This window comes from Malaya genurostris, chromosome 1 (genome assembly GCF_030247185.1).
Source record: "Malaya genurostris strain Urasoe2022 chromosome 1, Malgen_1.1, whole genome shotgun sequence".
NCBI lineage: Eukaryota > Metazoa > Arthropoda > Insecta > Diptera > Culicidae > Malaya > Malaya genurostris.
In genome coordinates this window covers 1,111,985-1,136,047 of record NC_080570.1, presented here as the reverse complement: position 1 = coordinate 1,136,047, position 24,063 = coordinate 1,111,985, and the positions used below count along the sequence as shown (strand labels likewise).

Here is a 24,063-nt window from a genome sequence, read left to right as displayed (position 1 = left end):
ACAAAAAGGTCAGTTTTAATGCATCCTCTATTTTATCCGTTTTTATTTTCTGGTAGCGTTCGGCAAAATGAGAGGAGAGAAATTAAATCAACTACACAAGGTTCCTAACCACACATACGCAAAGGAAATTGGGGGAACCACCTCGTCGATTCGAAATTCATACGCGATCCACTGTCCTTCAGGCCTTACTGTCTTAGAAAAACGGTCATTGTTGCAAAAAGTAAAGACAGTTCTTTTCATTGTTGCTGAGCGGAAATTCAAAAGAGAAATAACAGTTTGTTTAGTACATTTTTCTAAAACTAAATATGTTTTTTTTAAGCATCAAGCAGTAACGGAGAGAAATGCACAAAATAAGACCATTTTACCTGAGATTGTTAGTAGAACCATAAAACTATGCCAAATATAGGTTTATATGCAGTGATTTGAAATCAATCAAGGCGCATGGCAAAATTAACAACGGCTCTCTATTATAGCATTATTAAAGATTTTTTTTCTAAAGGAAAAATGTTATTGATCAAATGGTTTGAAAAGATTTTTTCGTCATTACGTCTTGAAAAGAATTAATTATGAACCAAAATTTGAGCGTTGATTTTCATCCACCTAAAATAATATTGATCACTATTGTGTAGTTTGTTCTTTCATGCACCTTACGCTAGCGTCTATATTTATGAATGAAAAATTCTTCTTTCTTGTCGCTTGAATTATTCTGCCATCGGCGCGATTCGGATCTGCATGGAAAAGCATTTGTAAAGAAAATTCACATGACACACTGATTCAGTAGGAATGGTTTCACGTCTCTTGCGCAATTCGTTTGTAGGAGGGAAAGTGTTGGAAAATTTCTCGCTGTTATGCCGTTCCATTACCGTCGGGTTGTTCAGGAGTAGATTTAGTTGTTAGTTGCTGGTTCTTCTACTTTCCAATACATATAATACTGCTGATGCCGATGCTGCTGCCTATTCATGCGACAGTTATCGATTTTAATTGGTCCTGAGGGCACTGAAATATTTCAGCGAGTATCATGCTCACCCTTATCCTGAAAACCAGAACAGCCTCAATCGCCTTGAGTATTCCTGGTGAAATGCTGTGGCAAAACATTGCTTGGGGGAGAAATACGGCATTCGTTTCGCTCAACATACACCGTTTCGCTTGTTGGTTCTGTCTCTTGTCTCTGAATATCTGTGTCAGCTTACACGTAATGTCTTCGGGCTAAATTGTGTGTACCATTTCTGTTCTCCGAGGCATGATTTTTGATGCAAAGTTCATGGACGTGGAGGGTCGTTACACCCGTATCCTGAGTAGTAGGTGGTCAATGAATTTGATATTTGGTGTATATTTCATTTATTTTGTTTACGTATCTCGGGTTAGAAAAACTCCCGAAGGGATCGAACCCAGGTACGCTCCGTAAATGACAATTGGTGTACTCATCACATGGTACACAGCTTCCAGGCTCGAAATGAAGATAGACAAATCAATTTAGAAGGGTGAGAATTGTTCGCGACAAACCATAGTTAGTGAGAACTATTCCATTGTATGCGGTGCCACTGAGTTCGATTGACATCCGTTGCATAGGAGACCAGGTTTTCGGAAAACCTGCAAGGTTAAAATCTATATAAAAGTTTCCTCTTATTAGATTAGATTTTGATTGATCGCTGAGAACCGTTGGGACACGCTTGAAAATGATTGAATCGAACAATTGCATGGCTGGCTGCTGATTCCAATCACAGTCCTGCATACTTTCTCTCTTCGGGCTACGTATAGAGGAACGCGAAATAGTGAAAACACGGTGGGCTGCGACACTGGATTGATGTTTCCTATCCTGATTTACAGGTTTAATTTTAATTCAATCAACCGGGCGTCAAGCGCAGGTATTTATTTTATTCCCGTTCGTTCGTTTCGTTCTGCGTTAAATGCTTCAATCTTTCGAAGGGTCAGAAGGTCAGAAGAATTGTAGTTGCCTGACAATGCGATTCCATTACGTCACGTAATTATTTCGGCCAAACTGCACTTCGTCATTTGGCAGGTAAATCAACGCGGATGGCAATCATTCTAGCCACAGGTTACATGATTAGATTAGTATATTAAAAATTGTCAGTCGTTAAAGAACTTGATAACTCTAATAATTCCCAATGCGAAAGATTTTCTCAGTCGAGATTTTAGTAAAATAGGGTCTTATTTCCTTCCTATTTGCCTTGTGACCTACCGGGAAGGTTATTTCACAGATACATAGTAGAGGAGAAGATATTGGTAAAAAAATGCATTGCTTTGTGATCATGGTGTTGGCGAATTGTCTGACATGCCCTTCAAATCGGAACATTTTTATATGATTTACGTTTTATGGCATCATCGCTTGAAATGACGGTTTGACATTTAGGGAATCATCAACCTGTAACTTTCGAACTAGAAGTCAGACCCGGATATAATTTTCAACACTAAGCCAGATCAAGGGTACCGGTTCCGGATGTGTCGGAATCAGTGGTCTAAATATGGACCTTACTGCATTTGTTTAGAAATATCTCAACCGTTTTTCAGAATTTAGGCTCAAATGAAAAATCTATAAGGAGCTTTTTAATTTTATTCGGATACGATTTTCGGTTCATCATTAGGTGGATAAAATCAGGTTCGTTATTCACACCCTCAAATAAAACTGCCCTCAAAAAGAAATAAAATTGATATAAGCTGTTTGAAAGGGTTTGTATTGGAGATGATTTTCCCACAATTTTAACCCCCTGGTTCTTCTGATATTCATTTTATTTAAATTTTTCCAAAACTTCTTTAGCAAAACAATTGAAAAAATAGGAATATTTTAGGAGTTATGGGAAACCTTTCTGATTTTTTTAGAATTTTTCAAAATATATTTCATGTGAAAAGAAAATGTTTCAAATTTTAGAAGTTTTTTTATTCGCCTTTACAATTTTGGTACGTCTCTAGATTTTACATCGAAAATAAAATATTTATGAGTACATTAAAAAAACCTTTCGAAAAAACATGCGTCATCAAATTATCATCCGATGGAGACGCATGGTATTTAGTTCTAAAATCGTACACCAGTCACTTTCAGAACTAAATACCATGCGTTTCCATCTACAACTTGAGTTCAGGGCTTAAGAAAGATTTTCATTCCTAAAGTTATTTACACACGCCCGTACGTCTGTCTCGATTGAGCTAGTAATGATGTAGGAAAACGATTCGTTTGAACGAGTTAGTGAACATGTTGCCAGCGGAGGGTTGTATTTCATAAGGAGTGAGAGAAACATGAATCAGAACTAATGGATTGACGAATGTTTAGGTTTTAATGCACGGTTTAAAATTTTTATTCATGAACTGATGCCATTTTACATTTATTTTACATTTATATTCAATTCAAATAAATCAACAAACACACAGCAGTCAATTTTAATCTCACATTTCTGCTATATTTAGTAAAAATGTTTAAGAATATTAAAATTATAATTAATTTGCAAAGGAAGGAATTCCCAGACAAAAAGCGCAAAATCAAGAAAAAATCGAAATCAAGTGAAATCTAAAAACTATCAGCTTTAGGGTAAACTGGTCGCCGACGTGCTGTATCACATGGTATGAATAGTCAAGTTGCCTGAAATTGCTCAACACGACAGCTAAAATCAAACGGCTTAAGCTCATAAAGACGTATAAATAAAACTGGGATCGGACTAACAGTAAATCCATCGAAACAAAATATTTGAGAGGAAAAAAGGCTTTAAAATTTAACATCTTCCTACTTGAATAGTGGGGCGTGGCGACGATATCGTGGTGGTTGAATCATTCGTGTACTTATGCACTTATGACACAAGAAAAGTAAGTAATCACCAACGACGTATAAACCACAGTTTTCAACAGTTATCATAAGTACAGTTGAAATTGGACAGCAACGATCGGTTGGGCATGTCATCAGCATAACGGACGGCAAACATTTCTTCAATGTGATTTGGCAGAAGGCTCAAGCATAGCGAGCAAGGTGGATCAATCAAATGGACAAAGAGTGGTCATAGTCTGAACTGTATGGAGACAACTTCTAGATACACAATAGACGGGCTTGAGCTGATACGTGAGACAAGTACTCCATGAAACATTAGAATAAAAAAAAACACGAAAGCGTTCGATTTTTATACACACATAATAAGACAATACGATTTTCCGAAACTATTTAATAAAGGGGTCCTCTTCAAGAAATAGCAAAAGCTGAAAATATTGAGTTTAGAAGATAATGTTGTTTGTATAGAAAATCGACGATGCTGCGGGCGCTTCGACATGATTTCTATCAGGTTTTATAGTATTTCTTAGGACTGCTAATAGCCAACCTCGAAACCTCCAGTCTATCCCGCGTCTGTGGCTTAAGCCGTTGGTTTTAATTGTCTTGAAGAGCAATTTCAGACAACTTGGCTATTCATACCATATGATACAGAACGACGACGAAAAGTTTGCTTTAAAACTAATAGCTGAAGAGTTTTTTTTTGATTTAGCTTGGTTTTAGATTCTTGTTGACTTCGCACAGATATTCCTTAGACCTTTCACTAAATATATAAAAAAATGAGTGATTAAACTTAACTACTGTGTTCTTGTTCATTGATGCATTCCCGACATCATTGCTTGGTGAATCGAGCCAGGCGTGCGGACGTGTGTAAATAACAAAAGGAATGAGATTTTTTAATCATTATTAATCACGTTAATACTCAAGCCCTGAGCTGAAATTGTAGATGAAAACGCCTGGTATTAAGTTCTGAAAGTAACTGGTGATAATATTTGATGGAGACGCATGGTTTTTCGAATGGAGTATTTTTTTAAAAGTCTGATATTATACCCGTCCACTTTTTTTTTTTCTTAAATCAGAAAAAAATGCAGCGTTATGTACTCATAACTAATTTATTTTTTATGTAAAATCTAGAGAGCTACCAAAAGTGTAAGTGCGAATAAAAAAACTAAAATTTTGGGCAGTTTTTATATGCAAACCCGGCTACACCCTTTTAGTTTTGAACGCTCTCGTGCCTTTTTTACATTGAGATTTTTTCAATATTACTAAATAGCAATGTATTCACAAATAAACGATACAGTTTCAAGTCAAAGAAATCTCTACACCGATAAAAATATTTTGTTAATTTATATCAACTTTCATGCACATATTTTTAGGTCAGACAATTGACTGGAAAGTTACTTCACCAGTTTTCATTTTTCAATATATTTTGAAAACAATCAATGCATTCCAATTGAATTTTACTTCGATCATGGTTTTCAGACAGATTTTTACATTCAAACGATGAACCTCTGACGAACTTTTAAACTGTAAACAAATACACGTCGACTGTCAAAAATATTTCATTCTGTTCATTTTGTGAGATTATGTCATGTTCGTGCAAAACCTACTTCCTACCGGAATAATTTTATGTCATCGAGTTGATGTTCATTCATTCAAACTTGTTCACTGTCGGCAGTTGAGACGGTAATACAGTTAGATTAGTTGAAAACCATCGAGCAGAGTATAGAACGTGAATGATATTACGTTAAGATAGCAAAAATATAAAAATGAAAACATTGCTATTCTAAAATACCAAATTCTAACATGATTACTGATCCGATGACAGTAACGAAATTGTGTCACTCAAAATATTGGCCCCATGCACTATGCTGTTATCATTTGTGGCTTTGAAAGCCACAACTCCAATCGCAACCGAAACCATGTCAAAGAGATATGTTCGCGTTTGTCCTTGTCCACATTTACCGCCACTTGTTTGATGCTGTATTAAGCCTCCCTTGGTCTACCCATTATCCATGTCCCGACAGTACCGTCGTCCTGTTTTAACCGTCACACTATGGATGTGATGAATAATAAGTTTTCCCACGGTCGGGTTGCGTTCGTATAAATCAATACAACCGCCATCCTTTCCCATTTTATAGTCAAGCTATCCGCTGGAAGGTTCGCTACCAGCAGATACATTGCCTGCGTTGGTAGAAAATTTGCATTTCAAAGCAATTTGTTCGACGAGATCATGTTTACATTGCTGTAGCCGTTGCCGATGATAAGCCTCTGTTTCCATATTTGCGGCAAGCTTAGTTCAAATGCAAGGATCTACACGATGGCGTGGTATGGTTTTTGTGGAGCTCACTCATCAGGTGCATCAAACTTATCGGAGTGCTATTTTCGACACAAAGTTGCATTGATAGGGCGAAGAGTTTATTTCCGCCGTGCTGCATTTACATTTTCCCAGTTGGAGTTGTTAGCTTGAGTACTGTCCACCGTTTTTTTTCTTCTGCTATCTTGACTCGCTATGATAGGCCTATCGGAATGTCCATTTCACCAAGTATTATTAAGAACGTCAGGTTTTGTATATTTTGATATAAAGAGAATATTGATATCGATAAATGAAGTCTAATAGTGTCCCAAATTTTTGACAAGAATATCATATCAGATCACGAATAGTGGAACATGGACGCTAAAATTAGTACCATAATTTAATTGCTGATTATCAAATTGTAAAATAAACTGATCTTCGTCCGCATAACAAATTGCGGGCTACCGAACTCCTTGACGAAACATCGCTGGCAGATGCTGGAAAACCCATTAAAATCCTATTAGCAAATTTACCGACATTTCGTGCTGCCTCCTCCACTATTGTAGAATATGGACGGAGAACGGAATAAACGAAGCCGTCTGGATGGGACTATTGGCACCCCGTCAGAGAAGTTAGTAAGTGAGTGAGTTTTAATCATTTAATTATCTTCCCAATCTAATCACAGCAGAAATTAAACTGCGAAAAACGTATCTGGCATAAGAACCAACAACATCGACGACCGGGGAGAATCCCGACATAAACTTACGCTTGCAGACTTGCAAGTTGTATTCATTAGCTACTGTTTGTTCGACGATGTATCCGGATTGCGTACTTCCGAGCAGAAGACATCGACACAATCGGGGTCAAGCTGCCAGCTATCAGCTGAATTACGAATACTGATTAGGCTCGTAGTGAATGAACAACACGTTGGGAACTAATTTGGGATGTGGTACAATTAGGTTCTATCAATTTTCTATCAAATACCTAGCTGTTCGGAAGTAGTTCCATTGAAACGAATGGTGTAGCTTTAAGCACTCAGTCAATAGTCAATAGTCAACCATACGAGTGCTAACTTGTTTATTATGATAAATTCAATACGGTTCTAAGTATGGTGTATTGGTAACAACTGAACTTTTGCGATTTAGCAGGCCCTAGAGAAGTGCAACGAATAGAACCAAAACCACACATTATCTATTGATTTACTTCAATTTGAGTTTCATGAAATTACGCAATTGATCATAAGGAAAACTTTCTCGAGTTCCTTCGATTTTCCGAGGAGGGTTACGGCGAAGACATGAACTCTCGTGTGTTTGGATTCCGAAATATCATTAAACTTCTCGCCTTCGCTGATTTTGATGATAACTGATGACATACGGCTTCGAAATGCCGAAGGATACATACATTGGAAGCTGAAAAAATTGGACTTAGGATAGAACTCAGACGGTAGCTTTCTCATGAATGTGATCACAGATTTAGGTGGGAGGAGATTCTTCTGAAAAAGTAGATGTCGTTTGTCCAATCTCCAAAATGAACAAATTGGACAAGGTACTTTTGCCGTCGAACTTTACCATTAGTAAGGGAGTTCGTGGTCATTACCAAGTAGGATTCAGGATTGCGGCACTACCACGGACCAAATATTGTGCTCTTGTTTTCAATATTATTCATTATGAAGAATAAAAAAAAGCCAATTTTAAATCTTCGAGCCCCCCGTAAAAGTTCGGACCCAGGGTGATTCCTCCAGTCTTTCAGAGCCACAAGATGTGGACCTGATCTTGATGGTTTGGATCGGCAGGTGTTGCGTGTTATTCAAGGTGGATTGCAGTTGGATGTTTGCGAGGCAGGCGACAAGCAGCAATGGACCAGGTGGATTTGAGACGATTTCTACATACAGTATGTGACAACCCGGCTTCAGCAGAACCGGTAAACTTCGCACAGTTCTTTGGAAATATTTTAAGGGTTTTAGAAAGAATCGATTTGTGAAATTTATTCGATGTTTGCATTTGTTCAGTACTGTTTGCCATCATTCATTTATCTATAGCAGAACCTAAATTCTAAACGAGAATTCAGAAACTGGAGAGGAATTGGAGTACTAAATTCGGAACCTGGCACTGGCTCAGAATTCAGTGGCAAAATTAAGTTTGGGAATCCAGATCAAAAATTGAAGTCCATGAAATTGATGCTAGAATTCTGGAACTGAACTTATTTTCAGAATTTATTTCTTGAACTGAATTCTAAACTAGAATTCTGAACCTAAATTAATAAACTGAACTCAGTTTCAAAATCTAGTTTCAACCCAAGTTTCCAATTCGATTACCGCATGTAGGTTTTGAATTCTGAAACTGAAATAAATTCTGGTTCAGTCAGTTTCAAAATTCAGGTTCGGAAATTTTGTTCCAGAAAATTCAGATCTAAAATTCATATAATTAGAGTTCTAGATTTGAGTTCCGAACTTAAACTGAGGCACTAAGTTCAGTTCCAAAATTTAGTTAAAAATCTATTTCCAGAATACATAATTAGGATTACTAAAGGTTGGACAACTTCAGAAGCTGGTAGCCAAATGAAAATAACTCTTGACTTTGATCCTGTGAGCAAAAGAAGAAAAGAAACACCTCATACAAGGTGAAAACACCAATTTAAAAGTGATACTAGCAGAATAGCGATGAATACCATGGAAGGTGATTCCCAATCGTGGGAAATATTATCACTAGATTGTAGCTGAACGAGGTTAATTTTAATTAATTAATTTTAAATTTTTTTGAATTTTAATAGTCAAATTAATATTGTCCACTTTACAAATAACTTGGTGTTTGGGGGGACGGGTATAGCGTGATGGGTAAGTCGATTCCTTTCACGCCGCCCGCCTGGGTTCGATTCCCAACCCCGCACATAGGGTCAGAAAATTTTTCTGGACCGAAGAGGCGAATGACATTAATGTAAACCCCTCTATAATTGAAACAAAAAAAATAACTTGGTGAGCGAAATACCGACAAACTAGTGGCATAGAGTTAGCGTTTTCCTGTAAAAATGATTTGTTAACTTTTCGGTAGATTTTATTGATGGATAGAAGCCGTATAAAACGGTTGCGGGAGCAATTACTTCTTCTAGGAATTTATTGTCGGGTTGTTTTTAAATCCTTGGTGTGGATACGATGGTATCGAAGTGAAATCCTAGAACTCACTAAATTAAAAATCACATTATTATCATACAGTTTCTCTGATATCTATCGATAATTTCAATGAGAGACTGTAAGCAGAATGGGGTTAGAAGTCGGTATCGGAAGCAATGTTTTAATCTTCTGGAATGAATGTAAGAAAAAAAAATAAAACGACACAAACACAAATATAAACCATATCACTCAAGTCAGTAGAAGTGCAAAATTCAGTTTGGTTTAGAATCAAACAATTCGTCGGTGTTCAAATTGGTTTTAGCATACTCGTTTCAGTGTCACTTGCCCCAAATAGGTGTGATATACTTGGTACCCCATTGGTTCCGTACGTTTCAATCATCGGCTTAGAATGAAGTGGATCTGGGTTAGAAAACGAGAAAAACTTGTTGATTAAATTTTAATTAAATGCAGATGCTGGTAGGTGGACCTAGCCTTCGCACTCAATTTTGCGATGCTCTTGCTCTTACGAGCGCATGGGTACGGGATAAAGCTTTCGGCGAATCGCCAATTCCACTCTATGGGATGCAAATGGAAAGTGAGTTTGCGGCAGGAAATCAACGTCTATCTACATCTGTTTCGCATGGTCTCCACCATGAGCAAATGAACAATGAGGAGCTTTCGCTTTCTGCTGTTGTGGCTATTCAAGACTGGAAGAGAGCTCTCATCAGCACAAGCCGCATTTAGGTAAGGCTTTTGGTGAATGGATCGGTGCGAGTCTAAGTGATGTGGTTGTCTATTTGCGGAAGCGGTTGTTTGCACCGGTCCCGGTGGATGCTTCATAGCATGTGTTTGTCTATGCTGCGGTTTATCATTGTAATCGTCCACACCTTGTCGAAAGCCGAAGCAACTGTAAAGCTAACTGCTCACTGAATGGTGGAGCTTTATAATTAAAATTGACTAAGATTCCCTGAAATGCTTCAAATGAATTTTTTCTATTGTCGCAGAAGTGTTTACACAATATGAATTGAACTCGAAGCAATTATTTTGTAAACATATTTATCTTATACAAGCTAGATGGTCATCAATCGTTAGAGTTTGCGAATTGAAGCTATTTGTAGCACATTTCATTTGTTTTAATAAAAGAGATTTTTTAAACCATGACGCTTTACTATATTTTTTACAGTAAAAATTTTAGAAGTTAAGTTTAGATAATAACAATGTCTGACATGGATCAAAACAGAAACACAGTTTTGATATGATTCTGTTACACGCAGAGAGATGGAGCATGTTTAAAATAACGAAACAGTCGGTAGTCTTATATATTTGATTTATGTTGATTTCAAGCTAGAATATGGTTGTTTTGATCTAACTTCTCCCTTCAACATCAACAATGATCTCTGTTTGATTTGAATTCAAACCAGAAATGTATTTGTTCCGACTGATTTTATTGTTGAAATAAACTAACTATTCATTACATTTATATCAAGAAACAATTTGGTTCAATTTATCTATGATATTATTTGTGTAATAATAAAACTGATTACGAATAAACCATAGCATTTTTTCTACCGCATATAAAGTTTGTACGGTTTTTTATGTTAAATTTTTTCTGTTTCTTTCCTTTCCTAGGGTTTTTTTCAATAATTCAAGCGTATGAATTGAAAATTAATAATATATTTGAAATCGCAACACATATTTTTTACATTTCCAATATCAATCGAAAATTGATTCTTAAGTATTTGAAAACGAATATAAATCGAAATAAAAGTAGTATCAAAAATTACCTTGCAAAGAGTGAAAGAAATAGTTTTACCTTAAAAAACAAACAAAAATGGTTAATTTTAACAAACAAAACTGTTAGTTGAAATAACTAAATTTAAGTTAATTTTTTTTTTAACCAAAAAGTTTGTGAATTTAAAGCGCTACAAACAGAACTTAAAATTGCCACGCATTCTCAATGACAGAAACCATTCCAACAGTCTCATTTTCAATGTTTTACTGTCTCATTCGTAAATTGCCGACACCATAACAAACGAAGAGAGACGAAGCATTTTCGTTTCTCATCGAAAAAATGAGAGAGAATATTTGCCAACGTCACTCTTTCTTCTATGACAAAACGAAACCTAACTAACGCCTTCATGGAGCATCAGCAAAATTTTAAATCTCATTCTTTCATCGACGTATTGAAAATCTGAAATGCTTGGCTATAAAAAGTGACTAAAAAATGACAAATCGAAGTAATTACATCCCAGAACCTCTTTGGAAACAAAAACCACTACAAATTCGAGGACCAACAGGTAAAAGTTATTGTGAAACCTTTTTCTGTCATTTTCAATTCTCACAGCATCGGTTGAATATCGACACTGCATAGTATGGGATTTTCACAGAAAACTGCAAATGACTGAAAGGGCAAATGAAAGAAAAAACACAATTTTGAAACTTTTTCCCGCTTATGTCATTGACTGGACATGGGTTTCGTTCTCATAGTTTGCAAGCGAAGCTGAGAGTGACAGTAATTTCTTGTCATTTTCATCTATTATTAGTCAATGAAAATGACTTTTCTTAGCTCTGGCTACAAATATTAACTTTATCTACAGTTCGTTCATTTAAAACTAATTTTTCTGTGGAATTGTTTGTCAAGAAATGACAGGAACGCACAAGTAAAATATTTGTTGTTTGAAACAAACTGAGAAAAATTAATTATCATGTACCAATGATAAACCAGATTTTCTTTTGTCATTATTTTAACAACAAAAAAATCGTAGCTTGAAAAACAAATTTTGTTATTTCTACAGTCTTTTCTCTGCGTGTATGACTTGCTACTCGGGAATCGGTATCCATAATCGTCTCAGCTACTAATACTTATGTACTAATCCTTGTGCCATCTGCTAGCTCGCGTAATTTGAGGTTCCAGAATCGCAAATTAATTTCGAAAAGTCGATTAAAAAAACCGCGGGTGGGTAACATCACAGACATAACTGGAAGACGCGAATACTAATAAAACTTGCAAGCTTCTATCACACTTCCGAATATAGATAATTTGTTTGTAGATTGAGTGAATTTTGCAACTTTAATTTTTTCGCTTCTTGAATTGTAACGGTTGATTCAGTTCCAAAATCTGGCCCCAGAATTCATGTTTGGAATTTAGTTCTGGCATGCAGATTCTGAATTCTGGAATTGAATTCAGAAACTGAATTTTAATTAATAGTTAAGAAATTAATTCCGAGATTTAGGTTCGGAGCTCAGATCTAACATTTAGTTCCAGAATTCCAGTTTATGACTTTCGAGCTTGAACTCCCAAAATCAGAATTCTAGATTCCAATTTCGAACATACATATTAAGGAACTAAAATCAGTTCCAAAATTTAGTCAAGAAACCAGTAACAGAATTAAGAATTAGAATTCTGTTCCAGAGTCATAGTTTTTAAATCGGATCTAAATTCGGAAATTAGGTGGATCAAAATCCAGTTCCGTCTAACACACTAGAAGAAATGAACGATTTTCGATCAATGATTACCTACTAGTCCATTAGACATCGGAACTGATATATAACTAACTAACACAAAACCGTCGGCTCGGGTACGAGAAAAGCAAGCATGCGTGATGAGTTTTCCTCATTATTTATAAGTTAGTTAGAAGTATTTATGGCAGAATTGTTGAACACTGTTAAAAATTTAATCACAAACTGCTGATAATATTTCTGATGGCATATAAAACGAATTATGTTGCATTTTTCAGTACAACTCAATATATATTTTACTATCAAGTTCTACCCACTTTTCCACTGGGTGAATTTTTAAAAGGCGCACGTAGTAAAGTAAAACGTATTAACGTCAAAAAAAATTCCAGGTGACACCAGATCTCAATGGTCCATGAACATTCAAGACATTTGGCACAAAAAAATATTTTTAAAGTTTTGGTTTTTCTTAATACGAATTTTTCTATGTTTAGAAAAAACTTGACTGTACTTGATACATCGACTAAAGGAAAATCGAGATCTCAGACTGAACAGAAACGACAGATTTGAGGAAGAAATTGCTTCATTCCAAATCGATGCTGCTAAATTTGTCATCTCAATACTGAACAGTTACAAATCTTACCGAAATGAGCTGAAACGCTTGAATGCACCTTCTAAATCATATTCTAGTGAAGAGTGCTTTCCCGTTGAGAGCATGCTTGAGCGGCGAAAATTTATCCGAACATCACATGGTCGACTGTGTATTTGCTCGAAAGCAGAATCAGTGCTTGGATGCGGAGAACCTGGGGGAAGATATTTCCCATAAAACAGCATCTTCTTAACATGACACAGTAATAGGTACACATGGCATAAAGTTTCCATGAGCAGCTCGATGTGGGAAATATTCGCCGCTAAAAGGTAGAGGAGGAAGGTATAAGCAACGCATTGATGTCGTATAGGATTATAAGCATAAATCTTTGTCCTGAATATGTTAACAGTGAATGGAGCACCGCGTACGGTGAAGAGAATGGATCCTTTTACTGGTTTAACTTCCTTTCATGGGTTGTTTTGATTGATACAAACTGAAAAGGGTGGAGGTGACTGGTCCAATAGATGTCGTAGTGGCTGGGGTAATGTTGCATTTTATGTTTTGTGTAGTTTGAAGATTTTGATACTTAGAGAGTGGCTCTTTCGGGTGTAGTTATTTAAAATCAACCCAACTGAAACGTAAACAAGGATATTAGGGATTTTTTTCAGACACCTACTGAACAATTTCATGCGATGTGTATTGCTCTATATTGATTTGCTCTACCGAATCAACCATGACTACATTATTTTTGCGCTACTTTTTATTTTTATGTAAGCCGACTCAAACTGATGGTTTTGTCTACTCTTTCAGTATTTGAGTATTTTCTATAAATACAATTTAGATATCGAGAGTCCCAATAAAAATGACGATCTCGATCAGATACCGGTAATTAATTTGTCATCAATCTTTTTTGTTGGTGTCTTACTTCGAATTTCCCTGTTTAATCTGATGCTTTCACAGACAAGATTTTGGTTTGAAGCATCCCAAATCGGTTGTAAAAAAACAAATCCAATCAAAAAGTGTCTCAAAGCAATATTACACAACGTAATATCGAATTCATTGAGATAATGCAACTTTTATATTTTTGGCATTACAATGACCATATGATGGACATTGTATTCAAAAAGGCGAAGTAAGAGACAGACACAAAAATTGAAATGATGTACGATTTTCCAGTCATATCTTCAGAATTTCTCTTTTACACTTGGCACAATTCAGTGTCTCTGTCTGTGTCTGTGAATGGTGGAGTATCTTACAGCCTATCTCTTAATGATGAATATCAGCTGCCGGCGAAGAATGCACTCGGTACTGTCGGTTGGAGGTTCTAATGTCCCATTCATAGGATTCATGCCACCAACCGCTCGGCAAGTGGATAACCAGCGGGCGAGTAAATGAAAACCTTTTGGTGTGATAAGCAACATAACGCTTAATTTAACTGCGAACGGATCTTCAAACAGACGGCTTTAATAGCTTCAACGATAATCCCAAAATAAACACCGTGCGGGTGGGTGCTTCTGAAAATGAAAAGAATCCGTTATTTCGGGCTACTGGAATGGGTCTTGTATTTAGTACAGCCAGCGGGCTTTGGTCAATAATGGCATTTATGACTATGCCGAAGATTCTGCTGACTCATAAAAAAAAACGTGGTCTGCTTCCCGCCGTATAAAGCTGACATCGACAGAATTCACTGTTTAACGTCCCTGTAGAAAGAATTATGTTTAAAGTAAATATTACCTCAATGTGAATTCATGCTTCGGTCCGGTGATTTCTCACATTGTTCTGGAACTTAATGAAAAACTATGCAAATTTCAGATGGGTCGTACCGGTGGTTGTGTGACTGTCGTGTTGCACTGAACATGTTCGGTTTCTCCTATTCAAGATTTTTTCGGAGCTTCATAAATTGAACAAAACTAATTATTTTTGCATGTTTCATTGCTAAAAGAGATTGGAATGAAAAACGAGGCGATGCGAGTAGTGATTTTTGACATTTTTCACTTCACCACATCCAATACCTCGACAATTTATTTATTTTACGTAATTGAAACTAAGAATTGGAAAGTAAATGTGTTGAACACCGCACGGCTAGCTCACCTCTTAATTTGTCTCAGGGTCGGCCACGTACTCGAGAGGATCCAGAACACCATACTCACCCGGGGTTTTGTCTTTAAGAGACCACGCGCTGAACAATAGTAGACCATCCAAATCAAAGGAATTGACTCTTTTATTTTTTAGAAAAAGAATACTAAATAAATTTTTCAATTTTATTGAATGGCCAAATTTGCACTGTTGCGGCGCCGATCGCTGAACGTTGGGGCCCTTGGTGGTCTTCGTGATGGGTTGATCAAGAGAAGGAGAGATAAAATGACATATCTCGTGGTTCGGCTATATAGGATCGTCGTGGGTCCCCAGTTTCTGGCGGGGTCAGCAGCAACACTTAGCCTGGTCGAATGCCCGTCGTCTCGGTGTTAGATGTCCAGGATTAACAACTGGTACTGGTATCGTCCTTCACGTGGTGCTTCAATGGCCGATGGCGACTTTTTCCGTGGCCAGTCTCATGGGTCCAGAAACGTAGGGTGGAACGTAAAGCGTATCTTCGTCTAGATCGTCAAACGGAACGTCGACACGGGGTAGGAATCTTCGACGTCTCGATCCTTCACCACCGCGTACTCCAGTTATTTCTCGCGGTCACACGGAATGAGGCTTTTGGATGGTACCCTCTATAGCCTGTTAACAGGTTAGGGCCTCGGTAATTTTTCGTGAAGATAAACTTGTCACTGGCTTTGACGCTCACCAACTGATCACGATCCCTCTAGCTTATCCTTCATATCACCTATCTCTCTCTCCCTCTCTCTATCCTTAATTCCGGAAACAGTGGTTCTGCTGATAAATTATCCTCTCCATCCTATCGTCGAATCGGTTAGTAGGCTTTATCGGTTGAAAACATTTAGGGTAACCACCTATAACTATTGCGTATTCATTATCTACCTAGATTGTCACCATTCCGGAAGAAACTACTGCGTCGTTGGGATAGGCTACCGTTCCAGATTCCAGAACTGGTACTATGCCCCAACGCCTGGTATGGACGTTCCGGGGTGGGCACTAAAGACCTCTTTTACCTCCAACGTATTCATCTATCATGATATTCGAAGCTCCCTGAATGCTGACAAACTAGTCAGATTTCAATATTGTAGTTTAGTTATCGGTTCTTTTTCTAGGTTAGTTGCGATTAGTATTAAACTTATTCTATGTTAAACAAAAAAAATACAAATATAATCGAAGAAAACTGTATAAGCTAACAACAATGAAAGAGAGTCAAAAGAAAAATGGCAAAAATGTACATTATCTTAAAAAATATAAAGCAAAATCTTATTGTCTATTTTCATATATACAAATTTGGATGGAATTTTATTGTTACGAAAATTGTTCGGTAACAAATTCAAAGAATATTTTAAATGTACTTGTATATGTGAACGCATTTCCTTCGGATATCTTTACAGTGTCAGTTGACTCTTGCAACTTCACTTTACGATTTTCATTTTTATAGCGATAGGATGACCTTTTGAGACGATTTCTGAAGCAACAGCCTCATTTGAACGACGTTTAAATTCAGCATACCAGTCGATAGGGATTGATTGGCTTGTAGCGGAGCCCGGATAATGCTTATCAAACCGCACATGCTAGCAAAGTTTTTTTTTCTTTTAAAAACATTCTTTTTTCTCAATTGTTTCTAATTTTCCAAAAGTAGCGTCACTGAAGCATAATAACTAACATACTAAAGTACCGAATGTGATGAAATTTCGACAGAAGAAATCTGAAGGATGTCTTTATTGAACGCTGAAGTGACGTCAGTAAGATGTGATTTAATAAATATTGCAAACCGCCCTGTTTTTCAGGTCTAATGACACATTATGATATTGGTGACATCGTGTTAATAGAACTAAATAGCAATTGAGTTCAACCCCCTTTCCTTAGCTGAACCACTGAAGTATACATAACATAAAAGTTGAATTAGAATACAGAACATAAAATGATTTTTCGAACCGGATGGAGATATAAAAATATTGTGTTTCAGCTACCAAATATAATTATGCCAACAGTTAAATAAGAAATAAATTACCTTTTGAATTGACCGAAGTAAACTTTCTAAAGCGACACAAGGGTCGACATTAGAGGAAATAAAAATTCAATTCGCATATATTCACGTGGGTTAGCAATAAAAGTGACGCGCGAGTGTTACAAATTTTGTAAAAAATAGTTTTAAAATATGCGTAGCATGATTGTAAATGAAATTGTAAAATCGATCGCTTCAGGATCATCCGTCGAATCACGCCCGGTTGTAATCACCGAGCTCAAAGTTGCCTAATTTCGTGAGGAAATTACAAAAAAAAACAATCGAAAACGGCTTATCTCGCATACAAAAATTACGTACCGTTCTTGTTACTATAATTATTTTGCTTATGGTATCTATCAGCTCCTACATCTGAATTGGTAACCTCATCGATTTTCGGTAAATGGTTGATGGCTTGCAATCAAATCAATTCTAGAAATTATTATTCGTTATCGAGAAATAATTTTTGTGTGAAATGTGCAGAACAACAAACAAATAAATTAAAATTTTTTGAATTGGAAGAACTGATCTAACTACAGCTGAGTTGAACAGGGGTACATTTACCTTTCTTACCATACTCGAGATGTAAAAATGGCTGGCTATGTGCTAGTCGTGAGCCCAAAAAATTATTGTGACAAACGTCTCCTGCATAACATTACATTCATTTTATTCACATATCACATGCTCAATTACCGGTGTATGTTCTCTGTCTCATTTCATATTCACCAATGGCAAACCCAGGAAACTGAAGAAGAAACAAGAAAAGTTTTGCAAGCAACTCTACAAAAGATTAAATCTATTAAATTTTCCTGAGTGTCAAAACTTACTCGGCATCCCCGCATACCATCGGCTGTATGAGAAGGCAAGCAGCGGCCCAGTAGCAGGTGTTGGTACCAGCGGAAGACTGGGAGGCAGCGGAGGTGTGTTCGCTGGGTTTGGCGAAATTGACTTTAATAATCTGCATGGGTATAATAATTGGTTTGTGAGCAATAACTACAGTTTTCTTGAGTGGAACAATGGTAGCGGTGGCGGATCCTGGAATGGCACCGGGAATGGCATCATGTATAATGGAACATATCTGGAAACCGGTGGGAATGGTATTGGACCTGTGCTACCGCCGTTCGAGCTCTGGCAAACGATACTGATTGCGATATGTTTGGCAATTTGCATAATACTCACCGTTGGTGGAAATATTCTAGTACTACTAGCTTTTATCGTGGACCGAAGTATCCGTCAACCGAGCAACTACTTCATTGCATCGCTTGCTGCTACTGATATGCTAATAGGTTAGAAGTAAAAAATTGCATGCTTTGTTGTTCGTTTGATTTAAAAAATATACTTGTGTTATTGACTTTTCTACGAGTGTTTGATTTTGTTTGCTACTAACTTCAAATTATTCTTAATTAATTTTTCTTTCACAGGAACCGTCTCGATGCCGTTTTACACCGTATACGTTCTCATGGGTTACTGGGATTTAGGTCCGTTGTTGTGTGATTTATGGTTGTCCGTGGATTACACCGTCTGTTTAGTATCGCAGTACACCGTGCTATTGATTACAATAGATCGCTTTTGTTCGGTGAAGATTGCTGCCAAGTATCGTAGTTGGCGAACAAAAAACAAGGTTATCTGGATGGTGACAATCACGTGGATAATCCCAGCGCTGCTATTTTTCATTTCTATTTTCGGCTGGGAGCACTTTTTAGGTTATCGAGATTTGCTTCCGGGAGAATGTGCGGTACAATTTTTGAAGGATCCTATATTTAACACAGCACTCATTATTGGATATTATTGGACTACATTGGTGGTTTTATTCGTTTTGTACGGTGGAATATACAAAACGGCTTATGATATGCAGAAAAAGAGTGAGGCCAAACAACGGAAAATGCAATCAATGGTAGCGCTAGGTAACGCAATGACAGGGCTGGCTGGTCAAGCTGGAGGGATTGGCATATCAAAGACCCAAAGTACACTCTTAAGTCAAGATAAACCCGCGCCTACTGCGGCTGCTCCGAGCATAGCCGTTCCACCAGTTCTTTCGTTAGCCGTTAATCAACTACAGAAGGATGAAGTTCTTGCTAGTAGAAAGAGTTCAACGGGAAATACGAAAGATGAACAGATTGACGAAAATAAAAAGGGGAAAGAAGAAAAGGAAGGTGATAAAAGTGAGCGATCGAGTAGCCCAGCTTTCGACTCGGATGATGAAAGTTCTGCGAATACAAAGCAGCAACAAGAAGAAGCAAATATGGCTAAGAAAAGAACATCTTTAGCTGGGTTGTTGGTCGGAGCTTCGGCATCAGTACTTTCAAATAGATATAATGGAGCGGTTAAAACTACTGCAGGTTATGCATCGGATCCTAGTACGTCAAAAAAGTCTACAAACATTCAAACAAAAAATGAAGTATTATCCAAAATAACGGAAACAAGTCTCATGGATACGGAAAACGTGGATACGAAGCCACAAGTTTCACCTCTAAAGCCCACTCCAGTTCAATCACCTATATCCCCTGTCGATATTGAACCAGTAGTAGTGAAAAAATCTGAAAGGGCACCGGAGATATCAACTACAATACTAACACCACCACACGGATTTCACGGAAGCTCACATACTTCCGATAGTTCACCGTCCAAATCCTGCAGGCCTCATAGCATAATCAGCCAAGGAGAATCGACAGTGACGTATGACGCAGTAGTTGGCATGGATGGAGCCGATCTTCGCTTCATGGACGAGAGTTCAGTAGTCGTTTCTTCTCCGCAGTTCGAAAGTCCGCCGTCGGCATTTGCTATAGTTCAGCCCCGTTCCCCAGCCCACAGTGGGGGACAGAATATTGCAAATCCTTCACTGTTACAAAAAGCACTGATCAGAGCAACAGCACAATCACAGCAACCACCGCCAACGGTTCTACTTCGATCGGTTGACATTGGTCCACTTTCGCCAACTGGTCAACCCACAGCAGCTCAACCGATTCAAACAGTTAATAAATTTAGTACAACAGTCACAGTAGCCTCTCAGAATCCGGATAAACCGGTGACTGTGTTGAATAGCTCCTACATGAACAAAACCAACATGGATAATCTCGACATCACGAGCCTTAATTCGAAAGCACAATCAAACGAATCCGCTGTGGTTTCAAGCCCGGTGCCGAATCCGAAACATTCATTCCAGGTAACGAATACAGAAGCTCCTACAGCGCAGACTACGACAACGACTAGCAGCAGTACGCCTTCGGTGGCCACGTCAGCACCACAACCGAAGGCACCAACAAGCACAATTACTATACAGGTCTCATCATCTACCAATAACACCCCCAGTGGAGCAACCATAACCATCAATCCATGTCTGGAACGGCAAACTTCCAGCAAGCGGGATTTTATTCGATCGATCGGCAAAAGACTGAAAGGAAACAAAAAAGCCGATCCTCTCGGAATCGGTAGACAAAAGTCCAAATCAGAGAATCGAGCGCGAAAGGCGTTCCGGACGATATCATTTATCTTGGGGGCATTCGTCGCCTGTTGGACTCCATACCATGTGTTAGCTTTGGTCGTGGGTTTTTGTTCCGATCCACCGTGCATCAATGAGCACTTGTTCATGTTTTCCTACTTTCTGTGCTACGCCAACAGCCCAATGAATCCGTTTTGCTACGCTCTCGCTAACCAGCAGTTCAAAAAGACATTTACACGGATTTTACGGGGGGATCTGCACATGACTTAGAGAACAAAAAAATCTACTCGCATTCTTGCAAAACATGCTTAGAAATAAAAAACAAACAATATCATTTTAATGTAATGGTATAGACAATAATAAAGTTAAAACATAATGAATAAATAGTTTAACCTAACATTTAGGCCACCAGTTGCTAAACAAAAGTATAGGAAGTAATATGAAATATCGTTAAGGGCGTCGTTAGTGTAGAAATCGTGAAGAAATTAACTGACTATTGATACGTGTAAATAGTTTTTAGACAATTGATAGAACGCTACATAATCAAATAATTTGCTAAAAGACAGGTCATTGAAAACCAAAAAAAAAACAACATATTTAAAAACAATTTCAGGAACATGGAAAAGTGTTCTACGCCTCCATTTTATAAGAGATCATTTTAATATTGCGAGCTAACCAAAGCAGATTAGCACAATAAAAAAATATATTTTTAGCCCCAAAAAAAAAACCGCTAAACGTCATAATACACAAATTAATAGAAAATTAAACATCGTTCACTGTTTCGCTGTTTATGAAAGACAAAGTGTGATTAGAATTTTCTAAAAACGGTACCTATTTCTCTTGCTGACACAACAGAATCGCCGTGAAGAAATGTATTGCAGTAATTTAATTGCGAAAATAAAGCTCTATTTCGTACAGAACGTTACCAAAATAGTATCCCTCTCTATCTGCTTCAGAAGTGTTATTAAATGGTTCCCTTCCGAGTTCATTCAAATGATGCACGATGTTACTGATTTAGTTTTCTTTCCTTATTGAAAGATCACTTAGAAAAAAGCTGGATCTGATCGTCATCAAAAGGCATACCCGTGCTTCTGATGGTTTTTGATTTCAAAACGTTTGAACTTTTCTGAACATTTTGATGATTAGAAGAGAAACCTCCGTTCATTTTGTCGCAAATAAAATCAAATTACTGGATTTTGGAGCAGGGTATTGTTATATAAAACGCTCAGTGCAATTGTTTCTCCAAATAAATGATAAAGGTAAAAATCTGACTGGCGTACTGACTTCATTTTCGAATTGAGCCCCTTAAATGAACTTGGTACGACATTTGTAGTGTTAGCGTGTCTTTGTCATTACTTCGAGAAACGTGAACTATAGTTTAAAATACTGTTTTGATTATATTTAGGGTATTGATCAATTAAAAGCTAGTTAAAGTTGCTTTTTAATGAATAGAAGTATGATTAGCGTGTGTTATGTTAACACAAATCATTCATTATAATTAGTAAAATTCTGCATTGGAATCGAATACCGAATTACAAATTTCTTTTGGATTGTTAGAAATGATAATTGTTTTGTTTTATAAGCGATTACATCGTTGGTTTTTTATGTGACCAAACAGCTCAGCTGTACTTATACATCATAATTTTCCATGAACAAACTTTCACTACAAAACATACCGATAAAAGATAATCAATTGTTATAAATTCCTCGAAACGAAACAAATCCTACAATTTGAATAAGATCGAATTAGAATGTATTGTTAGATATATACACGTTTGAAGCACAAGAATAACATAAAGAGACAATATGACATTAATTTGGATATCGATGTACACGGAGAACACTAACTCGAAAAATTTGAGTGAATCAAAAGACCGCCGAATAGTAACGGAGTGAACTTCAATGCTGGTGCGTACGACAAATATAATATATGAAAATAATTCACAAAGATGTCAATTTTGAGATTTCTCATCAGTCACCCGTTTCCCAATTGCTACTCAGTATTAGAAAAGGAAACAATTCTTCCGCTTTAGAGTACTATCAAGTCTGTAAACGTCTGCTGCGAATTTGTTAACCTCTGCATGATAATTAGTGATCATATACTTTAGTTTTGATCTCTGAAGGAAAAAAATCTACCTGAAAATATGCAACACCAAAAACCAAAGGTTTGTTTGACTCACGGTATCCATATTAGGTAATGAAAAAACCAAAAACCTACCAGTTTTAAGAAACCACCTTGCTTAGTAAGAATATTTTTAACGAATAATTATTTGTTAAACATTATTTTTCCTTCCGGATTGATTTAATAGCGACATATTGTACTATACATACGTATAAGTTCGACGATAGCTCTGACACGAATAAAATATTCGAATATCAGTTCTGCGAAGAAAAAATTCCATATGGTATTAATATGCTTCTGAAAAACTATTTTAAGTATTATAATTGTATCGAAACAAAGTAACAAACATGGAATGAATGTGCACTAAAAATAGCTTTGTCGATAATAGTACGAGGACGTCATCAGATACTACTAGAAATCGTAAGAATGGATCAAAACAAATAAAAATATTTGACTTGAACGGTTTGTTTCAATTCCTAGCTTGAATGAGAAATTGAGACCCTGTATTATTAATTACTTCTAACCCTATTATTTAACTGTGATAGAAGCATCTTTTCTCAAAAGTTCTTTTTTCTTTCACAATTTTAGTACACGGGTAAAAATCCATTGCCGGTACCATGATTAAAAATCATGAAATCATGAATCATGTCTATCATGAATAATGAGTCATGATTTCATGAGCAAAATGATTGGTATCATGAACAATAACACATCTCTCATGAACATTTTGCAAAAATCGTAGAACCCTTCCTAAATGTCTTTTTTCGTTGATTCACATTCGGAAACTGTTAATATGTAGCAAAATCAATGCAGTGCATAATCTTGGTTTGGTTTTCTCATTGAATCTCAGTAATTTTTCAACACTTAATCATTGCATAACACTAGTATTTGTATACAACAGTGATAGCTGTTTGTAAGGAAAAGTAACAGATTTAAAAATCATAAATGTTTGTAAATGGTCTGTTCACAGCTGTTCCTTGCCCAGGTATGGAGTTCAGTAGCATCCGTTTTGTGTTATTTATTTTGTGATATTTCAGACTTAGTACGGCGAACAACGGTCCTAGTTTCTTCGTATTGGTTTCGTTGCCACCTAAAAAACAATACACTAAATTAACAAAACCTAAGCTCAGTAGACACTAATCAACAGATTCAAAATAGCCGAGCATTTTCTCATTATTCAT

General features: G+C 36.8%; 1 protein-coding gene across 1 annotated transcript in view; it reads left to right on the top strand.

Moving 5' to 3' along the window:
- LOC131428974 (dopamine receptor 2) overlaps positions 1-23,342 on the top strand; it is an 80,023-nt gene extending 56,681 nt beyond the window's left edge. The window contains exons 3-4 of the mRNA XM_058593034.1: positions 18,063-18,607; positions 18,743-23,342. Of these exons, the coding sequence (XP_058449017.1) occupies positions 18,063-18,607; positions 18,743-21,030 (2,833 nt within the window). The 3' untranslated portion in view covers positions 21,031-23,342. The remainder of the gene's footprint in view (positions 1-18,062; positions 18,608-18,742) is intronic.
- The last annotated feature ends 721 nt before the right edge of the window (positions 23,343-24,063 follow it).